This window comes from Pelmatolapia mariae, linkage group LG13, assembly GCF_036321145.2.
Source record: "Pelmatolapia mariae isolate MD_Pm_ZW linkage group LG13, Pm_UMD_F_2, whole genome shotgun sequence".
In the NCBI taxonomy this organism is placed as follows: domain Eukaryota; kingdom Metazoa; phylum Chordata; class Actinopteri; order Cichliformes; family Cichlidae; genus Pelmatolapia; species Pelmatolapia mariae.
This window is the reverse complement of record NC_086238.1, coordinates 6,566,523-6,590,890: the sequence shown is the minus strand read 5'-3', so window position 1 is coordinate 6,590,890 and position 24,368 is coordinate 6,566,523. Positions and strand designations below refer to the sequence as shown.

The 24,368-nt window shown below is 40.3% G+C and overlaps 1 protein-coding gene across 1 annotated transcript; it reads left to right on the top strand.

The window, feature by feature from the left end:
• The first annotated feature begins 122 nt into the window (after positions 1-122).
• Positions 123-23,159, top strand: LOC134639794 (protein FAM13A-like). Its single transcript, XM_063491225.1, has 21 exons — positions 123-324; positions 1,102-1,303; positions 1,408-1,617; positions 2,533-2,713; positions 9,378-9,552; positions 10,009-10,127; positions 15,085-15,306; positions 15,614-15,728; positions 15,879-15,964; positions 16,628-16,679; positions 17,428-17,508; positions 18,869-19,061; positions 19,674-19,923; positions 20,176-20,308; positions 20,543-20,624; positions 21,132-21,337; positions 21,445-21,528; positions 21,658-21,759; positions 22,049-22,263; positions 22,467-22,568; positions 23,033-23,159. The coding sequence occupies exons 1-21, from the start codon at positions 295-297 to the stop codon at positions 23,157-23,159; spliced, it is 2,967 nt and encodes a 988-aa protein (XP_063347295.1). The 5' UTR covers positions 123-294.
• The last annotated feature ends 1,209 nt before the right edge of the window (positions 23,160-24,368 follow it).

The following is a 24,368-nucleotide window of genomic DNA, read 5'->3' as shown; positions in this document are numbered from 1 at the left end:
CTTACCACACGTCACCATGGTTACACTTGTGTCACGTGACTAGCAACCTAAACAATATTTTCCAGGGGGGAGCTAACGTAACGGTAAGAAGAAGTACGCTAACTACTCCATTTTAACAACAGCATTCCCCAGTCGTTGTACATCTCGCACACTGGGATGTGAGGGCCATGGCAGTAATTAGTCTTCGTACGTCGGGCTTTCAGATAGTTTCAGAGAGCGGATCATCATGTCGAGAATGGAAAAACCTGTCTACATTTCAAAAAAGGAGAACTGCCCCGGTTCGCTGAGCTGAAAATGGGAGCGAGTGCTTCATTATCGCTCTGTGTAAGTTTCGCCTGAGGTCTTATTCCAGTTTTCGGTGTTCTCGACATTTTCATTGTTAGTCCGAGAAACACTCGAATTTCTATATATGTACCTCCACACAAAACTTCTTATAACCTGGAAACGTTTAGTTAATGGGGACCGATATATCTAAGTTAACGTTTATTCCTGGAGGTCTCGTTATATCGAGGAAAAATGGCATTTTCTCCCGAGAGAGTGTGCAGTTTTAATGCTAAACAGCTAGCGTTTTCACAACATCACGGATAACGAGTCCTAATCAAACAACTCACAGGTAATGAAGCAGAGATGGGGAAGTTTTCAGGATGTCCGCAGGACCTGGCTAGTCTTAACCCTTTAAAGCCCAGCGTGTCGTATTTGATACATGTGTTTTTGTGAGTTTTTGAGACTTCTACATCATCAGCGTGACTTATTTTTTTTAACCCTCAAAAAATGATATAAATTGCATGACACATTTTTAATGACTAAATTGCAAAAATATGGCTTATGTATCAAATGTGATACAAATTAAAACTCACACACACACACACACACACATATGCAGATTACAGTTTGATATATTTTTATATATTTTGTCTAAAGGGTCAACAAACACTCCATTATCAAAAAATGAAAGATTCTGGCAGTTATTTTATGGTTCAGGTTTTAAAGGGTCAAAAGAGAAAAGAAAATACAGAGAGAAAAACCCCATCTGTGGTTATTGACTATAACAAAAAAAGCTTTGACTGAGTCAGCTGCATCGTGTCTCCTCTTGTCATGCAGAGCGATGTGTCTTCAGTGAGAATCGTGAGGCCCAGCGCCAAGATCAGTCCAGAGCCCTTCATTCCCACCCTGGTTACGGAGCCTGAAGAGGCACCCAGGTGTGTGTTTGGTGTTGCTTTGGAAACACTGAGAGAGGAAGGGCAGATGGCCTGCGGAATACCCCTTGTGCTAAGAGACATGGTGGATTACCTGGATAAGAATGGTAATTGCTCTACCCCCCACCTTGTTCCTCATTTCTTCCTTCCTTTTTCTTGCAACATCACCTGAATGTGCACTTAACTAACTAACTCTCTTTCCTCATTGCAGGAATGCAGCACAGAGGTCTGTTCCGCCTGTGTGGGTCAGTGGTGCGAACCAGGCAGCTGAGGCAGCGGTGGGACAGTGGTGAGAGGGTTGACCTGGACCATGAGGCAGATGTCCCTACTGTAGCATCTCTATTAAAACTCTTCCTTCGGGAGCTCCCTGTTCCTGTCATTCCTGAGCCTCAGCGCAAACAGCTGGTTCTGTGCATAACAGGTACTAGGCAATTAGGTGGCATCACACTTTATTAACTCTCTAAGGTAAAATATGGTTGCATTGAAATTAGTAGTATTATTGTTAGTCCTGATGCAAGCAAGGCTGAGCTCAGTCAATATGTTAATGTACATCTTGATCCCATTTTAACACATCAAGCTTTCTTTAAAAAGCTGGAAAGGAAATTTGGCGTGGCTGAGAAGCTGCCTGCTGCTATTAAGCCTCACTGAAGTATCCTTTTAAAATATTCTACAAAAAATGTTTCAATTTCACACAAAATTGGAGTATGACATACAAGGAAAGCATGTCCTATAAGTTTTTTTTTTCTTTAGATTTTGTACCGTGACCTAAATTATACTGAAGCATGATAACAAATCCAAATATACAGCAGAGTAACTAGCGATGGAACTAATGTACCTGTACCAGATCAGTGGCCTGCTCTTAAAAGTCAGCCTGAGGACATGTGAAAAAACAGAAGCAGCTATGATGCCTTTAAATCCAGAGAAAACAGTTGCAAAAACCTCACCATTAAGTACTTAAATCCAGAGAAAACAGTTGCAAAAACCTCACCACTAAGTACCAAAAAATGTACATGCAAATGCACTTTTGAAACTTTATCTATAAACTGCTAGGTAAAACTAACTTAATCTATCTTATATTTATGTAGATTCATTCATTCTTGTATCAGCACTTCAAGCTATTGGTGGCTATTGTACTCTAAGTAAGAAATTAATTATTTACTCGGTAAAATGAAACCCTTGTTAACAGTGCCTATGTCAAAGAACTAGAGATATAAGTGATGTTTAAAAAAACTATTCAGTGTGAATTCTCATGCAAATTTATATATATTTATAAGATATAAACTCTTTAAGTCTGAAATGTACATGTTATTGTATTTTGTGTTTTTCTTGTTTTTAGGATACACAGATGAGGAGGAGATGAACCAAAGTCTGAGAGAAAAACTATCCCAAATCCCTGATGACAACCTCAATATTTTGTCTTACCTCATCTGCTTTCTATCCAGAGTGGCCACTCACAGCCAGTCAAACCACATGCCTGTGGAAAATCTGGCAACCATCTTTGGACCTTGTATGTTTCAGTAAGTTGCAGTTATTAATGCCACATTCAAATCCTCACCAAAGCTACAGCGTGACATGTACACTTAAGCAGAGAGTTTAGTGACTCATAATTGTATGTTCTGCCATGCCTAAAAGTTTTGGTTTTAACATTTAGTTTTGAAGAGGTTTGTGGTTCTAGTTTCTCTTCATTTTCAAAAAACACTGGCTTTTTGTCATGATGGCAACCTACAACGTGTCAGGAGCAGTTTAGAAGTCTCAGTAGCTTTATGTGTATTTTGCATGGAGCTGGGTTGGTCCCTTTAAGGAAATGGGTGTGAACTGGGGTTAATAATGCAGAGTATGTCACATAAAGATACAGACAGGGGTCATCAGGATTTTACCGGTTGTTTCTCCCTTCCTGTTTACAGAAGTCAGCCATCACTGTAAACAAGCACAAACTCTAGGGAGCAAAAGTGTAAAGTTAGACTTTTCTTGCTTGAGTTTTCATCGCAATTATAATTGGTCAGCATCTTTTAAACAGTTCCTCCATCCTTTAAACTCTCAGTTTTGCCTTTTTTCCGCTCCCATTTTTTGTAACAGTTAACGTCATGTCAGTGGAATGTGGTGTTAGTCATAAAGTTCTGGATTTGTGGGGAAAATATCTGGTGATTATAGGCAGAGTACAAAGAGTTGGTTAGGGGGTGTGGAGTTGGCAGCAGTGGTTTGGAAAAAAATACGGAGGCGGGTTTGAAATGGTTGGTAGTTCTGGAGAGCTGCAAAATGTTCGGTGCTATTTTGCTTCTGACCTGAGATCTGAGAGGAGTGGATTGAATGAAAAACATTAGGGGATGAAAGACTGCAAAAAGATGTTCAAGATGTTCAAAAGTGATTACTTTGTTAAAAAAAGTAGCTTCTTGTTTTTAAATTCTGTCTTTTTGATTGTTCCTTGGTTTTGACTGACATGCATTATTATGAGCGCCTGCCACTTTAACTTTTATATATGTCATTTAAACCTGTTCCTTTCCTTGGAGGTGTCAGTTATGTAATGTGCCTGACACAGTTTTCCATGCTGACCTATCAGCCATCGAGTCAAGTCAAAGTTTATATATATAGCACATTTAAAAGACTAGTGTTTTAAAAGCTAAGTTAAACAAGTGTGTTTTTAAACAGGATTTGAACGATTGAATTGATTCCGAAGTATGGGTTTCGACCGGGAGATTATTCCAGAGTCTAGGGGCAGCGATGGCAAATGCACGGTCACCTCTGGTTTTTAAATGAGACCTTGGTTGCATTAGGAGCAGTTGGCTGGAGGATCTTAGTGCTCTCTTTGGGTTGTACGGCTCAAGGAGATCAGTTAAGTAGCTAGGGGCCAGGTTATTTAGAATTTTAAAAGTGAGCAGAAGGATTTTGAAATCAATTCGATATTTGACGGGAAGCCAGTGTAGGTTAGCAAGGACAGGGGTGATGTGCTCATGCCTTCTAGTGCCGGTTAAGAGGCGTGCTGCCGCATTTTGGACTAATTGTAGGCGCTGAAGGAGGGAGAGTTGGAGGCCCTGGTAAAGAGAGTTGCAATAGTCCAATCTAGAAGTGATGAAGACATGGATAAGTTTTTTGAGTTCTTTATAATAATAATAATAATACATTTTATTTGAGGGCGCCTTTCAGAAACCCAAGGTCACCTTACAAAAAACACAATTAATAAAAGGAACAGTAGTCATAAAATACATAAAATAAGTTAAAATGACAAAACAGCGTGACAACAGATAAAATCAGCATTAAAGCGAATAAGCCAGTTTAAACAGATGTGTTTTGAGCTGTGTCTTAAATACGGAGAGGGAGTCAATATTTCTTAGTGCAGGAGGAAGAGAGTTCCAGAGCCAGGGAGCAGAGCGACTGAAAGCTCTGTTCCCCATAGTAATAAGGTGTGAGGACGGAACAGTAAGTTGAATAGCAGATGATAATCTGAGAGGGCGGGAAACAGTGGTGATATGGAGCAGGTCACACAAATATGAAGGAGCAGATTTATGGATACACTTGTATGTAAGAAGTAAGATTTTAAAATTTATCCTGGCTTCTATGGGCAACCAGTGAAGCTGCTGAAGAACTGGGGTAATATGAGCACTTAACGGAGTACGGGTTATGACCCGAGCTGCAGAATTTTGAAGAAGTTGGAGTTTATGGAGGGACCGTTTAGGGAGACCAAATAGGAGGGAATTACAGTAATCAATACGGGATGTAATAAGACTATGGACAAGGATGGCAGCAGCATGGGGGGTAAGGAAGGGACGGAGTCGGTTAATATTACGTAAATGGAAGTAAGCAGACCGGGTTATGTAATTAATGTGAGACTGGAATGAAAGAGTATTATCAAGTATGACACCCAGACACTTAACCTGAGGGGAGGGAAGGGTGGGAGAATTTTCAATGTTAATGGAAAAACTGTGGGATTTGGTTAAGATAGATGGTGTACCAACAAGTAAAACTTCAGTTTTATTACTGTTAAGTTTGAGAAAATTGGAGGAGAACCAGGATCTAATCTCAATAAGACAGTCTGAGAGTGAGGTAGGTGGGAGGGATGAATTGGGTTTAGAAGAAAGGTAGAGCTGGGTGTCATCGGCATAACAGTGAAAATTTATATTATATTTTCGGAATATATAACCAAGAGGGAGCATATAAATAATGAATAGAAGAGGCCCTAATACTGAACCCTGGGGCACACCAGCAGAAACAGGAAAGAGAGTAGAAGAATGGGATTTAAATTGGATAAACTGAGTGCGGTCTGAGAGATAGGAGGTAAACCAGGCAAAGGGGGTATGACTAATACCAATGGAAGCTAACCGGTTCAGGAGAATATTGTGAGAAATGGTATCAAACACCGCACTAAGATCAAGAAGGATGAGAATGGATAGGAGACCAGAATCGGCTGCCATCAGAAGGTCATTGGTAATTCTTAACAGAGCAGTTTCTGTGCTATGATTGGGGCGGAAACCAGATTGAAATTGTTCATAGAGATTATGGTCATTGAGATGTAAATGAAGCTGGGCGGCGACAACTTTCTCAAGAATTTTTGAAATAAAGGGGAGATTTGATATAGGGCGAAGATTATCAAAAAGCCTGCACCAGGCTTTTTGAGAATTGGGATAACAGAAGCCTTTTTCAGTGCTTCAGGAACAATTCCAGTGTTCAGGGAGGAATGAATAATATTGGTTATGAGAGGTGCTAACGAGGGAAGACAGGCTTTAACTAACACAGTAGGGAGAGGGTCAAGTTGACAGGTGGATGACTTAGATTTTTTAATGAGATTAGATACGTCAGTTATGGAGGGAAGAGTAAAGCTTGAAAATAACTGACAGGAAGACAGTGGGCGAACCAGGAAGTCTTCTTCAGAGTCAGGAGCTCCTAAAGAGTTAAGTTGACGGTGAATGTCTGAGATTTTACAAGTGAAAAAAGAGATAAGAGAATTGCAAAAATCAACAGAATACATGTGGGAGGGGAATGTGTCTGGAGGTGTTGTAATTTTACTGAACAATGAATAGAGGGACCTGGAGTTACCTTCATTAGAACTAATTAAACCAGAGTAGTAAGCAGATTTGGCTGAGGCAATGCAGTCCTTATAAAACAAAACGTGATCATTGTGCATTTCTTTATGTACAGTAAGTCCGGTTTTCTTGAATAGCCCTATTTATGTGGTAAATAGGGCTTAGCTTTGGAAATTTGGCGTAATTGATAAAAGCTGGTTTTTAGCACAGTAGATACTTGCTTGTTTAATTTAAAAGAACTATCCATAAGCACTCCGAGGTTTCTGGCAGAATGAAAAAGGTAATTGGCGAAAGACCCCATTGTATCAGTTAGCTGGCCCAGGGGAACGTGGCTATCAAAACAATAATTTCTGTTTTGCTTTCATTTAAGATAAGAGAATTCTGGGATAGCCAGTCTTTAACCTCCCGCAGACATTCGAGCAAAGGCGAGAGTGGGGACGGGTCATCCAAATTTAGAGGAAAGTAAATTTGGATATTATCTGCATAGTAGTGATAGGAGATGTTATTTTTTTAAAGATGAGTCCCAAGGGCAGCATGTACAAGGAGAACAGCGTAGGGCCTAATACGGACCCCTGAGGCACACCACAATTAACAGGGGCAGAAGAGGAAGAGTATTTCTCCATGGAGACAGAGAAGGATCTGTCTGATAGATACGATTTGAACCATGAAAGAACGTTACCTTTAAGGCCAACTACATGTTCTAGCCTTGTTAGGAGAATATTATGGTCTACCGTATCGAAAGCAGAAGTTAGATCTAATAAGACTGGAGCCACAGGGCGCCCAGAATCAGCAGTTAGGAGGAGATCATTAAAAACTCTCAATAAGGCTGTCTCGGTACTATGACGGGGTTTGAATCCAGATTGAAATTTGTCACTGACACCACATGTCTCTAAGAAGGACTGAAGTTGCTGGTGAACTATTTTTTCTAAAATTGTAGACATGAAAGGAAGTTTAGAGATCGGCCTGTAGTTTGAAGGAGTGTTGGGGTCAGCGTTGCTTTTCTTGATTACAGGTTGTACGGCTGCGTGTTTGAAGGCAGTCGGAACACAGCCTAATGACAGTGAAGGGTTCATTAGAAGTAAGATAGAGGGAATGATAGTAGTAAGAGCTTCCTTAATAATGCGGGAAGGAAGAATGTCATGCAGCATATTAGAGCTTCTCATATGATCAATTATTTCTTTCAGAGTCGAAAAAGATACACGCTCAAACTGTTGAAAAACCATAGAGCATTCAGAAACTGGGGTTTGGTTAACTGCCGGTAGATATGATGCCCTTAGTGCTGAAGTTTTATCTATAAAGTAATGTAAGAATTTTTCACAGAGAGCCGGGGAGGCATCCCTCTGAGTGGTAGAGCAGGGATTAATAACTAAATTAAAGATTTTAAACAGAACTTGGGGCTTGTGACTGTTGTTAGTAATAAGTTCTGTCAGGAAGGAAGCTTTTGCAGTTTTGATAGTCTTCTGATATTTTGATCGGCAGTTATGGAGGATTTCCAGGGACACCTGAAGTTTGTCTTTTATCCATTTCCTCTCGGCTTGGCAACATTCACGGCTTAGCGCGCGAGTGGATTCATTCAGCCATGGTTGGTAAGTGGGCTTGAAGCGTTTAGCCCTTAATGGAGCCACAGTGTTTAAAATCGAGGAGCATGTTGAAATAAAGGAGTTAGAAAATTCATCAAACGATATAGCTGAATTACAGTTGGTATCATAAAAAGGAGAGTTAGTAAAGGCCACAGAGAAGCTGGTGATAGTCTCAGGATTAATCATGTGAAATCAGCAAATTCACAATTAAAGTCTTTAGTGAATTTCGGCGGTCGGTACACCACAGCACAGATAATAGAGGGAGCACAGATCAACTCCATTAGCTGTAATTCAAAGCTAGAGTACATGGCAGGAGGCAATTGCTGTACTTGAAATTTGTTTTTAAAGACCGAGGCTAGCCCTCTACCTCTACCCGAGGTCCTGGGAGAGCTCAGAAAGGCACAGTTTGGGGGAAGAAGTTCCGAAAAGGACAAGGACTCACCTTGACGAAGAAATCTCGCCTTGACGAGAGAAAAAAGTCATTTAGGATCAAGGACTTGTTCATTAATGACCTGGTGTTGAGCAGTGCCAGCCGGATCGTAGTCACGTTATCACTTCTAGGAGCGCGTCTCAACAGGCGTAGATTGCTGTGCTTCACGCCACCTCTGGAGGTCCACATCCAACACCGAGCAGGTAGACACTCAGCTGGTAAGTCCGAGTGGGCATGCTGGCCAACATGGCGGGTCCATCGATGGTGAATCAGCCTAAAGGTAGACCAGTCCTGGAAGGATGGGGAGGAACGTAAAATATCCAAGATAACATAGTGGTTAATCACTTTAGGTAGGCCTTGATGCGTACACGGATACCGCTCCGTTTACCCCGTCTCCTAGGTCGTTTTTTCTGTAGGGGGGAAAAAGACAGGCGGCGTACGAGGGGAAGAATATCCGTCGGAAGTGGGGGGAAAGTTCCTGGTTCCCAGTGTACGTCCGGCGTTTGATGGTTCAATGGTCGAAGATTCAAAAGAGTTTGACGATCATAGGCAATTAGTGCAAAAACATCTGGGAAGCATACATAAAGTAAAACGGCGAGCAGTAGACAGAGCTTGGGGAGACGAAGCAATGTATGTATTGCATTGTGATCTTGTTCCCATGTAAGCCATGTGGACTTACGTCTTTTATTACATAGCCAAATTTTCACACTCACTTTATATGGGATGAACTTTTTGCTGTTGTGTATACTGAAGAAAAACTGAAATGTAGCTGTCAACAATAACACTGAAAAGCAATTGCAGCGTAATGTAAACATGTCAAGACCTTCTATTTTATTCTAAAGTGGGGTTTCCACACTGTACAGGATTATCTGAAATGTAATTTAAGTAGATGTTTCCAATGCCAAAGTGAAAAAACCATAGTTGTTTACTGATGTTGTTTTTGTCACTGGTCAATGTCAATGCTGGGTGCATAGAGCCCCCTTATGCACTCAATTTATCTCAGTTTACTGATGTATAAGCCTCTGTCCACTAGATGGGGCCCATTTCCAATATGTTTACAACATATAATGGAAGACATTTATAATTCACAGTGCATCATACAATATGTATGTATTGCATTGTGATCTTGTTCCCTTTTCTCTTTTTTGTTTTCCAGTGTCGCAGAAGGACCCAGGATGCTGGAGGAGCAAAGTGTATGTAATGCCCTGTTGCTCCATCTCCTCAGGCATGCAAAGGCTCTCCTTCCAGCCCCAGCCGAGGACTCAGTGGGCTCCTCAATTGCCTCAACCCCACCTCCTCCTCCTGTCCTCTCTGCTCTTTCACACTTTGAGGTGAATCCAGTTTTTTTTAAATTAGATGTATGCATCTATTTTGAATTAATGTTACAGCTCTTTCCATCAAATATAGCAGTTTTACATGGTAGTGTTAGTTATTACCAGCCTTTTAGCTCATGATATTCAGTGTGTGTCACGTTATGAATAGTCTGTCTGTTTCTTCAGAAGACGTTCTTTAATTTTACAGATATTTTTAATACATTTTGTGGGCCATAGGCAGTAACATTATTCATCCGTTTTTATCATATATTATTTATTGTATGTTATGCATTAAACTGAAAGTGGGATTTATTGCCGCTCTATTACAGTAAAACCTTTGTTGTGACGTTTCAGCTGACTTGGAAGCAGTTAAAACTGCAGAATCTTGTGTAGTAAATGCAGAACATTCCTTCAATGGTTTGATGTCTGTCTCTAGTGGTGTGTTTGTGTGTTTACTGTTGATGTCCTTGCTAGGTCCGACCCAGCAGCTGTTACTCAGACCACAGCAGCGTCCCCAGGTTTGGGGTGGAGAATGCCGTGTCATCAACCAGTCCTGCTAACCAGACAGTACGGCTGCAGACTCACCTCAAAAGGTACTGTCACCTAGCACTAATGTATTTGGCATTTGATAGATAGATAGATAGATTGATAGATAGATTGATTGATTGATTGATTGATTTCCCTTTAGGTCTTTTTAAGGCAAGAAACCTGTGGGCTTCAGAGCAGCACCTTCTTACAGTAACTTTGTCAACCAATATTTGTGTTCTGTTACTTGTACAGCTTGATCCATTTGACCTTTCAGTCTAATGGACAGTAAAAATAGTACCAAATTAATTTTCTCCCAGAGAGACTCTACGTATTTCTTTTTCAGTTGTGAATGTTTGTTGCTGCAAGCTTGTAAATGGAAGTTCTGTTTGAAGCACATTTTGTTCTTGCCATTTTAGGCATAAATGGTAGTAGCTGTTTACTCTGTGATGAAGCAACGATGTTATCAGATGACATCAGGCTCATGAAGACTAAAGGAAAAATTCAATATTACATCAAGATCACAGCCATATATCAAAGTGATCAGATTGTTCTTACATTACCAACTTGTGTCAATTTAAAAAGCAGGCATCAGTAGCTGGGCAGCTACAGTACGAGGCATGAAATGTACACTATGTACGTGTCATTTTCAGGTTGGATGGAGAGGAGTTGGTAGCAAAGACCTCAGTCCATTTCCTCAACTCATGTTGATGCACAAAAGTCATGCCTGTCTAGCTGTCGATATGTTTTATTAAGATTTGTTTTATTTACCTTAAGACAGAATAAGCTGAACTTGTCTGAGATATTGGTCCATGCATTCATTTCAAGCAGATTAGACTCTACTCTGTTTGCTAAATTATTCAAATTATCACTAGGGCACCTTTATCACTAGGGCTTGTTCAGAATGCAGCAGCCTCACTACTGCTAATTCACTTTATTGACTCACAGTTCAACACAGAATTAACTTTAAAATCGTTCTGTTAGTTCATAAAGGTCTCAGTGGTTTAGCCCCACCACTAAATTGCTGACTTGCTGGGTGCCTATAACCCAGTTAGACCTCTCAAATCATCAGGTATAGATCTTTTAACTGTTTCCAGAATTAGATCTAAGGGTTCTGAGGGTTTTAGTTACTGTGGCCAAGGTCTTCAAAACAAGCTGCCTGTTGACCTGAGGTCGGTTACAAATATGCCTGCTTTCAAAATCAGACTCAAAACCTTTTTATTCTCACAGGTTACATGTAATAACTGTGTTGTTTTTTTTGCCTTAAGACATTGTAGGGATACATAGTTTTGTTTATGTTTTTATCTTTTATGATAAGCACATGCAGTGAAATGTGCTACATAAATAAAATTGACACCGACATTGTATATAGAATGTAGATTTAATGTGGCGTTCTTATCGAAGAATTAACCACCCTGTGTTTATTTGTTATCTCATAATTTTATATAATCATCTACTGATTCAGAGCTGTAAGATCTGTCACCAACAAGCTTCGAGAAGATTGTCAAAGCTTCCAAGCCAGTTTTATGTGTTCTCGCTGCATCTGAGTGTTTGTTTAGCTCTAATAGGGCAAACAAATATCAATAATTTTTCATCAACAGCTTCCCACTCTCATCTGTTCTTCAGGCAGAAGATGTTGAATCATTCCAACTGTCTTTCTAGTTTAAATATATTGAAATCAAAGGTACACAGCATTATCTTTTTATTACTTTCATTTCTGTAGGTAAATAGGAGTCGGGTTAAATATCTACAATACGGTAACAAGAAGTGAAACTGTGTTTAGCTCATTTATTTGTTTCCTAACTTAAGAGTAGCAGCACATTGTCTCCTCCATTTCTCCTCAGAAATGCCTCAGAAATGCCTAATTTTTGTTTTGCATACATAAACAAGAAGGGATCATATTTATTTTTTGCATCTGCACATGCCAGACTGGTATTTGTCACTGGGAGAGAGGCCTGGCATTTGCATGCTGTGCTGTCTTGCCATGTCTTGACCTCTGCGCAGTCCTGCTCTAATTATATCTCCAAAGGGTTTAATTTCAAAACAGGTGTCCATTCTGACTTTTTCCAATTACATAAGATGATATTATAAATATACTGAATGATTCTAAGAAAAAGTATCGTGTCTTTAAGTCAGCGCATTGCGGTCATATTTTCCAGTCTTTCTTTAGTATCCATCCATCCATTTTCTTCCACTTATCCGAGGCCCAGTTGCAGGGGAAGCAGCCTAAGGAGAGAAGCCCACAGCTCACTGTCCCTGGCCACCTCCAGCTTGTCCGGGGGAGCACAAAGGGGTTCCCAGGCCAGCCGAGAGATATAATCTCTCCAGTGTGTCCTGGGTCTGCCCCTGGGCCTCCTTCCCGTGGGACATGCCCAGAACAACTCATCCAGTAGGCACCCAGGAGATGTCAGATGCCTGAACCTCTTCATCTGGCTCCTTTCGATGTGGAGGTGTAGCGGCTCTATTCCAAACCACTCCTGGATGGCCGAACTCCTCACCCTATCTCTAAGGGAGAGGCCAGCCACCCTTCTGAGAAAGCTAATTTCCACCGCTTGTATCCACGATCTTGTTCTTTCGGTCACTACTCTAGCTTGTGACCATAGGTGAGGGTAGGGATGTAGACTGACTGGTAAATTGAGCACTTTGCTTTTACACTTAGCTCTCTCTTCACCACGATGGACCAGTACAGAATTCGCATCACTTCAGCCGCAGCACCAATTCATCTCTCGATCTCCTGCTCCCCTCTCCCCTTTATTCGTGAACAAGGCTCCGAGATACTTAAACTCTTCCACTTGGGGTAGTAACTCATCCCTGACCTGGAGGTGACACTCCATCCTTTTCCAGCTGAAGAACATGGCCTAGTTGGAGCACACCCTCTGGTCCCCCTTCTTAAAGATGGAAACCATCTTAATGTATCGACATCCCTGTATTTGAACATGGTGTGGATAAACTGTGGTTTGCACAGAAGTTCAATAACAGAATACCGCTTGGGTTTAGATCTGGTAGGCCATTCCTCCCAATAATGACCCCTCCGGGTTTCAATGTCATTGCACACATGACCATTTAAGTCTCCTAGTGTGGCGATGGAGTCCCCAGGTGGGGCATGCTCAAGCGTCCCACCCAGGGACTCCAAGAAGGCCAGGTATTCTAAACTGTCATTCAGCACATAAGATAGCATCCACCAAACAGACCATCTCAAAGCACACAGGGGGAGCTGCCAGAGGCCCGACCTGACGGCACAGGGGAAAAACCCTCTCATCTACTGGGAAAAACTCCAACGTACAGGCAGCAAACTGAGGGGAAAATAAAATTCCCACCCGACCAGGTCCTTGCAGGTCACCCATGACATAGATAAGGAACTCATAAAATTCTCATAAAATTCTCATTTTCAGGTTCAAGTTTTTCAGGTTTCAAGGTTTTTGTTGGCCAATGAATTATCTTCCTTATTGAGTCATGTTTTTTTTGGTTTTTGTTAAATATTTATTGTGTAATTGATGTGTTTAGGCATGATTTTAAGTACCCCCCATTTGCGACCTTGTATCTATTTTTGTTAGTTTGTGTCGCCTTTCGGCTCTTTGCGTCTCTGGCCTACTTCCACCCACTGCTGTGCCAGAACTGGCACTGCTGACCCTGAATATGACCAAGTGTTTCTGTCTGGGAGCTCAAATTTCTGTCTGTGCACAGCTGAATACTGAAGTGTGTTTGTGTGCATGCATTCTTGTTTGTGTGTATGAGCCGGGGTACCCATAATGGGTCAGTTCTCTGGCTCTGGGCGCTACTTTTTTATCATTTAGCACCCATCATCTGTGCTCTCTTTTCTTTATGTCTTTGACTTTCTCCATCCACCCAAAGCAGCAAACTGTTTACTGTCATAGGTAAACTGCATAATGTTGTAAGTTAATCGGCTTTGGCAGAATATGTTTTCTTGTCTCATCTGCTTCAGCATCAGGGACAACAACCATGGATCTACAGTCTTCTGCAAGTGAGTGAGTTCATGCAAGGTAGCTTTAGACCCAGTGGACAGATGTATTTGCTTTGCAGCAGCGATCATTCATCCATAAAAAGGTTATGAGGCTGCTGGTATCACTCAAAACAGAAGTCTAGTCACAGATAACCTGACTAATTTGTGTGTTTTAGGGTTTTGTTAACATTATTTGGTGATTTGGTGTTGTCTGCGGTTTTCTGATAGCTGTTGTTGCTGCTGTTCACTAGCTTCTGTTAATATAGTGGATGTTTAAAAAAGGGAAACTTGAAGCATAATTCATTTGGGTAAATCAGTTGTGCTTGTTTTTGCTGAGGGCAGCTCATCAGAGTTTTATGAGACATGTCGTGGCGTAACATTAGATCAGGCACTGCTGATTCAGACCTCCTGGATGTTTTCCTGCAGAGATGAGCAATTTTAACTCCTCTTAGCCCTGTGATAATGCACTTACAAGTTTGCTTTTGCGATTTTACTCCCGTGGATGTAAAATGATATACTTTAGTTTATTTTTCCCTGATTTAACTATGTGTTTTATTTTATTTAGTACCCTACTGATTTATTTAAAATTTTTATTTGTTCTTTTCTGTCTGTAAGTGTATTAAAGAGTCCCTGAATTTTAATGTGCTGCACTGAAAATTGTCACATTGTTAATATATCTTTTACTATTGCCTAGATAAGAAATGAACCATGAGGAAAATTATTAAAAGTTGCCTTCCTGTAAAAATGCCTGCTATCAATTTAGTTATTCCTTCTCTACGGGAACATTTGCATTGTGTTTTTTTTAGCTAGACCATTTGTTCTTCTACAGTGGATTGTTCTGTTTGCACCATTTTAGATGAAAATGTTCACCAAGCCTTTGGTAAAAAATTCAGTATTTTAACTTCATCAAGGATTCTAGCTCCAAAATATCTGCTCTCGTTGCTTCTTCATGAAATCGTTACTTAAAATGTATTAACACTTTAAATAGGGTGCCTCATTAGAAAGTGTTTTCTGTCTCGCCTCATCTCCTCTTCGTGTGCACTCTTCTCTCTGTCTCTTCATAGTACTGACACACCGGTGCAGGGCTGTGAAAACAGCTTTGACGTCAGCACTGACATTCAGAAGCTGATTGCAGACCAGGAGGTTCTGGAGGAGAACAGTGAAAGTGTGGAGGCAGGCGGTGTGCTCGCCTGCCCCACTGACCCAGGGCCAGGGCAACATCCACCGAACAGACCATCTCAAAGCACACAGGGGGAGCTGCCAGAGATGGAGTGTACCACCCTGGGGTGAGTATATTTCCTACATGTCTACCCATTTTCTACCCAGAGATTATGGTGCTTATATAGCACTCTTCTACTCTAACTTTAACAGAGGATTCAAAGCGCTTTTTACAGGCCACATTTATTCATTCAGAGCCACAACAAAGTGCACTCTGATTAATGTATCAAGGGCAATTTGGGGTTCAGTATCTTGCCTGAGGACTATTTGACAAGGTCACATCAACATTATGCCTGGTCATATTATCACAAGAAGATAAAAAAAGATATTTAGTTTCTACCATCAGCCTTCTCAACCATTTTTCTTTATCAACAGAACCTTATCACAGATGGAGGTGTCCTCCATAGCGAAGAAAGAAGACATGTATGAAGTAGACATGGTCAAAGATGGAAAGGTCCTTTCCTCATCTCTCAGTGATGACTGTTCTGCGGTGTGTATTGGGTTTTTTTCACATTTTATCATAAGTTTGCTTTATTTCTCCTTTTTATTGATTTCTACTGTTTAGTAACAGCATTATAAAAATATAGCAGATCACTAGGTGTCTATAACGTTGCATGACTTGGACTAAACTGCATTTCAGGCTTCTGCAGACACAGGACACCTGTCATCTATTTCAGAGAATGAAACACAGAGCAATGCCCAAACACCGAAACAGCCCACAGAGAGGTGAGAGGAAGGTTTCTTCATGCAGATAACACAAGATGATTTTGTTCCAGCTGTGCTATTCATTTATTTATTTATTTGCTTTGTATGCTTTATAGCTCTGTTTGTTTATGGTTCATGGCAGATAGCAAAAACATTTAAGTCAAAGTGAAACTGCAAATTTCAGACTCCTCCCATTAATGTTACCTGATTCATATAGATTCTATAATAGTTTTTTCCCCTTTGTACTGCTGCTTGGTTCATCTTAGTTCAGCTCATCTCCAAGCCCTGCAGTCAGTTTAGAAATGGGTTATGGGAACAGTGTCCTGCTCACAGTCATGGTTTTGATATGATTCCAGTCTAAATAACACTGACACGCCACAGGGGCTCACGTGGAACAGACCGTCTAGCTGGATGTGACTGACCTACTATAGTGGCAAGCTGAATTTTTGTTTACAGATAGGTCATTGCTGTTATGTCCCACTGATGTCAGACATGAATAAGCCATGGCCCTAATGGCATTGCCAGCTAACCCTCTGGCCACAGAGCAGCAGTCCTATTTGTGAGCAGATCTGTATTGATTATAACAGACAAAGCATTAAATTCTAGTCGTCGGTGGCCATGTATTTATTTCATGTATTTATTTCAGTTGTATTTGCCTTTTGTTGACAGAATTTTCTTTTGCAGCGTCTCTTTCACCTTCAAGACAGAAGACAAAACCACAGTGTCTGAATGGAAGGTAAATATGGCTCTTTAAACATTATAGCTACCCTCTCCAAATAATTTCCACATTCTCCTTTAAACTCTTTTTTTACACCAGCACGACTGTTCTGTGACAGCTAGGCCAGTTTGCACAAAAGTGAATATATTTAGTAATGCACATTTAGAACATCCAGAGTGTTTTACAAAGCTAGAAAAAGGGAAGCCCTGGGCTGAAGGCTAGCTTAATGTAGTGCACTAAAAAAACGAGAGAGAGAGAGAGAGAGAGAGAGAGAGACAGAGAAAGAAAGAAGAATGAATGAGAGAAAGCCTTGAAGTTCAGGTGGCTTGTAGATCAAAATCAAACTGTAAAAGTGATCTCTCATACAAGATAAATATGAAGGGAAGCACCCAAAGTAGTTAACGTAGTCATCTGAGCAGTAGCTAAATACTGAATACCCTCACAATGCCCCTTTTTAGATTTGGAGGTCACACAGCTGAATGATGGTGATGACAGTGTTGCAATTGCTATCTGTTAAAATCTGTTAAGATTTTTGATTACAAAGTCATCTTAACTTTTTTCAAAGAAACTATTCAAACTATGAATGAAATAAGTCTGTGTGGTGATCAAAAATAACAGGAGAGCTATTTTTTATGTCTCTATTATGTATCATTATAATTGAAAATTTTCCACATCGGTAAGTGTGTGGTTGCCCACATTGATATGTGTCAGTAAGTAGGCTTTGGGAAGGGGATATTAACATTGGTTAAGCTCTTTGTTCCTTCAGAGGGGAAAAGGAGGAGGAGGAGGATGTAATGGTTCTCCTGACAGGCATCATGATTGCAGAGGGAGAAACACAAGAAATGACGTAAGTTCTCCTCCCTCATGGTCTTTATAGATACATAAGTCAACACTATTTATGTCACCAGGATGAGTGATGCTGCAATCGATTGTGCTTGTGTGTATGTATGTGGAAGAAGATGGATGGATTATGAGGCTGCTGGTATCACTCAATGGATATATATATATATATATATATATATATATATATACATAGGAGCGAGGTTTCGTGACTGTGGGTTCTCTGGTTTAGTAATGATAGCCTCACTCCCCCCCGCCCTTACATCCTTCCACCTCCTCTGTGACGCACAAAGCCTTGTATTTTATTTTTTTTAAATTTTGTTTTATGAATGAACAACCAAGGAGGTGTAGAAATAAGAAGCCAATCCTGTATCTGCTGCTGTTAATGATATTGATGATGGGGGTGTTTTTTGTTTTGGCGCAGTTACAAATCTATTATTTTTTTTCACTCTGCATATCAGCATCAGAATTCACTGCGTATGCACCCACTTGCACACACTCACCGAGGCAAACGGCTTCGTGACTCCCCGCAGCTCCATTAAACAGACTCCTTGCTTCGGCTTGACGTTGCTGTGGAAACACCTCGTCATATATTGAACCTCTCTCTTTTCTTGCACACACGCCCCCACATCGCACGCAATGACTGAAGAGGTATTCCTGCCGCCCCTATTCTTCCGTGCATGATGAGTAATCCATGTGGAGGCAGATCAGCAGCAGAAGTGTTGGGAATGCCGGTTTGAAGGAAAACCATGTGGATTTAGGGATGTGATATCTCTTCTGGGGGCTTGCCATATTATCATACACTGCCCACAAACAGGCGGATCAGGTGATCTGGGAATCACGGTGACACAGTTAATGGAATTACTGTGTATTGCTCATCAGAGATCCCACGCTATATGCTGGTGCATATTAGGAATCTGACTCAGTGACTGACAAAAGGATTCGTATCTTGCGGGTTGACTGCTGACCAGCTTGTAGTTGCTCACAGAGCTGAGGGGGGTGACCACAGTGGGAATTCGATTTTTTTTTTCTTCTCTTAAATGTGTTGCTTGTAGCGATCATTTGCAGTAACCTTTCATAACTGCAAGGAAATCTAAAGACTTGTGTTCTATTCCTCGTACGTCAAACAAGCAGCCTGCTTATAAAGCTGTATTCTGCTTTTTGACTCATACCTTTTTCAGGAGGACGACAAAACCACTCTTCTCACCTCATCTTGCAGATCTTTACCGAGCCACACTCTGGACCAGAAGAGAGTGAAGAGATTTTGAAAGGACTGCTCAAGATTCCTGAGCATGATGTGAAACGCTTCTGTCTCTCTATCCTGTCCTACCTGCATCCTTGAAGCTATGTTTTGCTTCTGCTTCCAGAGCCCCTCTCTAAAGCTGCAAGCCCTGGAGGCTGACTTGGGACCTCCCTTAGCATCAGGAGACCCCGAACCTCAGGATAACTCACCTGCTCAGCAACAGCCTCTGTCTAATGAATCGCAAAGGCTGAATTTGACCCACAGCCTGCCATTAGCACCTCCTCAGGAACAGCAGACAGTCGACTCATCACCGCCTGGTAAGACAAGAACAATGACGATGCTGTTACAATGAAATAGTAATAATGATTTTTTTAGCTTCCAGTATAAACACTGCACTGGCACTGAAGAGCAAATATGACATGATTTGTAAACATTAAAAAACCTTTAAAGTTTCAGCTTTGTGAGAAAATGGGTTTTATTTTATATGTACTAAACTTGCAGCTCTACCTATGGTATATAATTCAGTCTCAGTTTTCTTTCATTTATTTTGCTCATTAAGGCTGTTGTAATGTTGCTGTCAATAATTGTTGGCCACAAAGTATGAGCTTGATTATTTAGAGCTCGGTGTATCTTTCCTTGGTAAGCTAGGTAACTAAGGTAATATTGTTGCATCACTCTACAGCTGCTGGTGTCCGTGGTTTTTTATTTCTATTATTTTCATCCTTTTGTTCGGGCTAAACATTGTTAAAAACATGTATTTATTTTCTTTTCGCATAAAGATTATAACAGCTACATGAATAATCTTGTTTTACTGATTTGTCACAAACAGATAAATTAAAATTTTGCAAATTAAGATCGGATTTTAGCCTAGCTTTAATTTTAATAAATATAAAATTATCATTTTACTTCACTCTTGCTCTCTCCTACAGCACACACCCCGTCCCCACAGCTGTCAGATTCCAGTCCTGTCCATTCCACTTCCGCTTATTTAGAGGAACTTTCTGGAGAGGATACACTACCGAGCCCATCAGGCCCTCACGCCAGCCCACTCCTTTCCCGTTTTACGATGACTGACTGTCCAGTTCCCTCGCCACGTTGTCCCAACCTCAGCCACAGCCAACGCTACAATCTAGACCCCGACACAGCTCCATCTCCACCCTACTCACAGCACATACGCATGTAAGGCACCTTCTTTGCCACTGAAATCTGTAGCTCATAAATGGAATCCTCTCATGTTATGCTCTTGCTGTAGGTTAAAAATGAAATGCAATTTGAAAATGTTTTTTATTATTCATAATTAATGCTAATACCTTACAAAATCATAGCGGCTGTTATATTTTGTGATATTTAACTACACCCTTTGAGTCCTTATTGCATGGACCAATGTGCAGATGTAGAGTTAAATTGGGCATATGTTCTTCTTCTCTCAAGGGCTCGCTGCAGCGTCCATACAGAGCGAGACGAGGGCACCGTGTCCATCTCAGCTCTCAACAGGCACATCCACACGCTGAGGAAGAGGATCAGGCATTTTGAGGAGTGTTTTGAACAGGAGAAGCATTATAAGGTTAGGCAGTGAATCAGACTTGCTTCATCAGGGTGCTGTAAAGATATTTAAGTTCTAAACTGTTGCTGCTAAGGATGAATTACTCCCTCTGCTGGAACATTGGTAGCATAATGGTTTGTTAGACAATGAGGAATAAGCTGGTGATAATGATTACTTTGAAAAAACACTTACTTGGTATCCAGTGCAACAGACTGGCCACTGATATGTGAGATATCTTTTTCTGTTTTTTTCCAGCCAGCACACAATGACAAGACAGCACATCCAGAGGTGGCCAGACTGATGAAGGAGCTCATCAGGTGTCGCAAGCAGCTTAAAGGTCAGTTATATAACCAAAAACATTCTCAAGTAAATTATTTAAAAAACTGCAGCGGGGAAAGAAGTTTTGTAAGTGGTTCGATTATCGGAGCTACATTGAAGCCTGAGTTGAAAGTATGTACCTGTAAGCTAAAAAACTAATTTTGAAACGTTGACTTAAATGTTACATATACCATGAATGTAAATGTCAGTAATGTAGGAGATAACCTGTATGTAATAATTAATTAACTGAAATGAAAAGAGAGATATTTATAGAAATTAGTAGGCTGAAATGTCATTTTAAAATGCTCCTGCTCCTTTTTGAACATGAAAGTTATGTGTAGTTGTGGTTGCTCGTTTTCCTTTTGTTTTGCTTTGTTTATTTGTCTCTTTTTAATTCTATGTTGTTGTAATTTTTCAACATGTTCAAAATAAAGATTCAATCAATCAAAATGGTAGCAGAGAAATTATCTTTAAAGTATTTTTCTGTCATTTTACATTCCTCTGAAACTCCTGCTCTTTCATGTAGAACTGAAGCTAAGACAGTCAGAAGAACCTAAAGCTGAAACATGCAGGGGCAATACAGACCAACAGGAGGTAGTACCGACAGGAACTGAGCTCCAGCAGCTGAACAACAACAGCAACACCAAGCCAAACGTAGAGGAAACAGTGAACATTATAACAAACAGGCTGAAGGAAAGACGGCAAGAGCTGGGCCTGCCCGACAGCATTAAGGTTGATTTTGCAGAATTGTTTGTACCATTAACACAAATATAGCAACACAAGTTTGGACGTTAGATGTTCTAAGAGTTTATTAGTTTTCACTCCTCCCGTATGTACAGGAGATGTCCCCTTTCCAGATGAGTATGGAGAAGACCAGCATGCAGAAGTGTTTGTTGTACTTCGAGAGTCTTCACGGACGGCCGGTAAGACAAGCTTGGATGAATGCTTTGTTTTGATTCTTTTGAGAAGTAGTTTTATTTATTTTTATAAATATTTTTCTAGTCTGGAGAAAATCTATTTTAACGTTTTTCTTTCTTCATCTCTGTTGTCAGAGCACCAAGCAGGAGCGAACTTTGATGAAACCTTTCTACGATCGCTACCGTCTTCTCAAACAGCTGATTTCTTCCTCAGCCACAGCAAACATTACAACCATTGTGAGTCAACATTCAGTTGATTTTTTTTGAAAGAGAGATATTACCAATGATGCTAAATTTTTAAGAAGAAAGGTTAAACTCAGACTACATCTGGCTGAATAGAACTGCTGCACAAAAATATTATGAAACTTCTGTTTATAATATTAAGAGATATAAACAATAATAATGATTTATGGAAAGTCAGCTGGTTTTATCTATCCATCTCTTAACTTTCAGAACTGGAGCATTGAAAATCGTTGGATTTACTCTTTACCTTACCATGATTTCTCTTTCTTCTTTATCTGCACAGGAGGAAGAGGAGGGCTCTGATGAAGAGCATCCCAAACATAGAAGCCCCAGGCAGCAGCCGCTGTGGTTAAAACCCTCCATGTGTGTGTCCTTAGAGGAGTTGCAGTGTCCGCCCTCCCTAGAAATGTCTGAATCACCTCTGGTATCTCCGCTGGAAGAGGTGAAGGTTCTCCACCCGCAGATTATCACTATGGCAACACTACATGAAGCTTCCAGGTACATCGTGTGAGAGCGTGTGTTTCTGTGTGTACGACGTCACAACCAGAAAAAAAATGATTTGCTCAGTCATGTTTTAAAGAAAGATAAAGATGGTTCGCATTTGTTTTTCTTTGATCAGCTTGTCTTCAGTTGTGGTTTATTTATTTACACACAATCCAGATGATATAAAAACTTGATGAGTTGGTTCTTTCTTAATGCAGACCAGAATTACTCGATCACCTCAGGCTGACTCGATCAGAAAAGCGGAGGGTTCACCAAGCGCTTCGAGAGTTTGAGGACCAATTCTATGCACAGACTGGCAGGTAACACACCATGAAGCACATACGTACGTAACACATCAAGAGTACTTGGCTTTTGAATTTTATTTTGTCTTTTACTAAACTTGGAACATTTGGTTTTCAACAATGCCTTGTGAAAAAAAAAAGAAAGAAAGAAAGAAAAACATCCACAAAAGAAATTCCATTGTTATGGTACGACAGTGTAATGCACACTCATGTAACATTAATCCAGCACACAGAGCTCATGAAAGAAAGATGTTTGCTCTGAATTGTACACAGTACTGTACATGTTAGTCCTCCAAAGTTACTGCAGTAAGTCTTTTTTTTTTTTTTTTTTTTAAATTACAATACACACTGTACAAAGCTATCTGAGTAAGGCAACATAGGGACCATCAACCAGTTATGGAAGCTGCTGCAAGTTGTTTGGAAACTATAAACTAAAGTTTGCTTTTCATTTGCATCTTCCATCCTCCGTATATCGTTAACAGGGCATGTCAGAAGGAGGACCGTGGACCAATGGCGGAGGAGTACTGCCAGTATAAGAACCTTAAAGCGAAGCTCCGTCTACTGGAGGCCCTGCTTAGTAAACAACAGAACTCAACCAAGACAAGTTGAGTTACTCACAGTGGGACCTTTTTCTCTAACTTAACAGGACTCGATAATTTCTGAAATAAATCAGGTCGTGAAGCCGGTGGTTCTGGTCTTGTTTCATGCCATGCTCATTATGTAGATGCACTTTACATGAAGGAAAAAGTGATGGAAATTGTTAAGAATTCTGAAATGCGGGGTCACTGCAGTCCCAAGAAGACATCCCTTATTATTCATGACCCATCTTATTATAAACCTGATGTAGCAAGCTTATGTTATGTAGCACAAATCTATGTCAAGAATGAAGCGCTGTAATAACTTGATGTTAGTTACACTGGAGTCATTTTAAGATTATGTATTATATGGCACTTTTTGTTATTCACTTTTCTCCCTTGCCCAAACACTATTGGACACCTGTGTCCAGGGTTAATGTGGAAAATGCATTTAAAAGTGCTGTGTTGGCAGAAACGTGTAAGCTTAAATGCAGTCAATGAGACAATCCTGCAGTGTTTGTGCATGTCCGTTTTTTAGTCCTACATTGTGCTATGATATGTATTAAGAATTACATAGTTGAGCTATATTGTAACTTTTGAATTTGCATGTTCACCTTGGAAAAATGTGAATTTTGGTGAACTTCATAGTGCAAGTTATACAGTACCTGCTGTCGAATTTGTGTTTACCCCCATTTTTGCCTATATGAAGTTTATCTCCCCTAAATGCCGTTGTTGACAATGATCAGAGCTTTTAACATTGTGCACTTCTGGTTTATATAGTTTTCTATATATCTATATATAATATATGAATGTATCAATAAAAATAAATATTTTTTCACATTTATTCTAATAAACACAGTTTAAGGTTCTACTTTCTTTCTTTGCACTAACTACAACAAAATAAGAATGACTGTTGCAGAAAAGGTTGCTATGACAGAGGTACTGACAGCTTTCAAACTCATGCTGCACAGAACTGCATCATGCTTCTTCTTTTTTTTTTAAACAAATAGTTCACTCTTGGTCATCAAAGACTCGGTGAATACACATTTCAGAGGCTGTTGCATTAGTACGGTTAAGATTCCACAGCGGTTTTATGTCTGCTTTTTAATACCTTTGGTATAAATCAAGATGACTATCGATGCTGCAGCCCTAGAAAATTGTAGTACCAGTCCATGCCACTAGGAGGAGGTAAAAACAATTTGTCAACTGTTCAATGACAATCAAACATCGTAAAAAATGACAA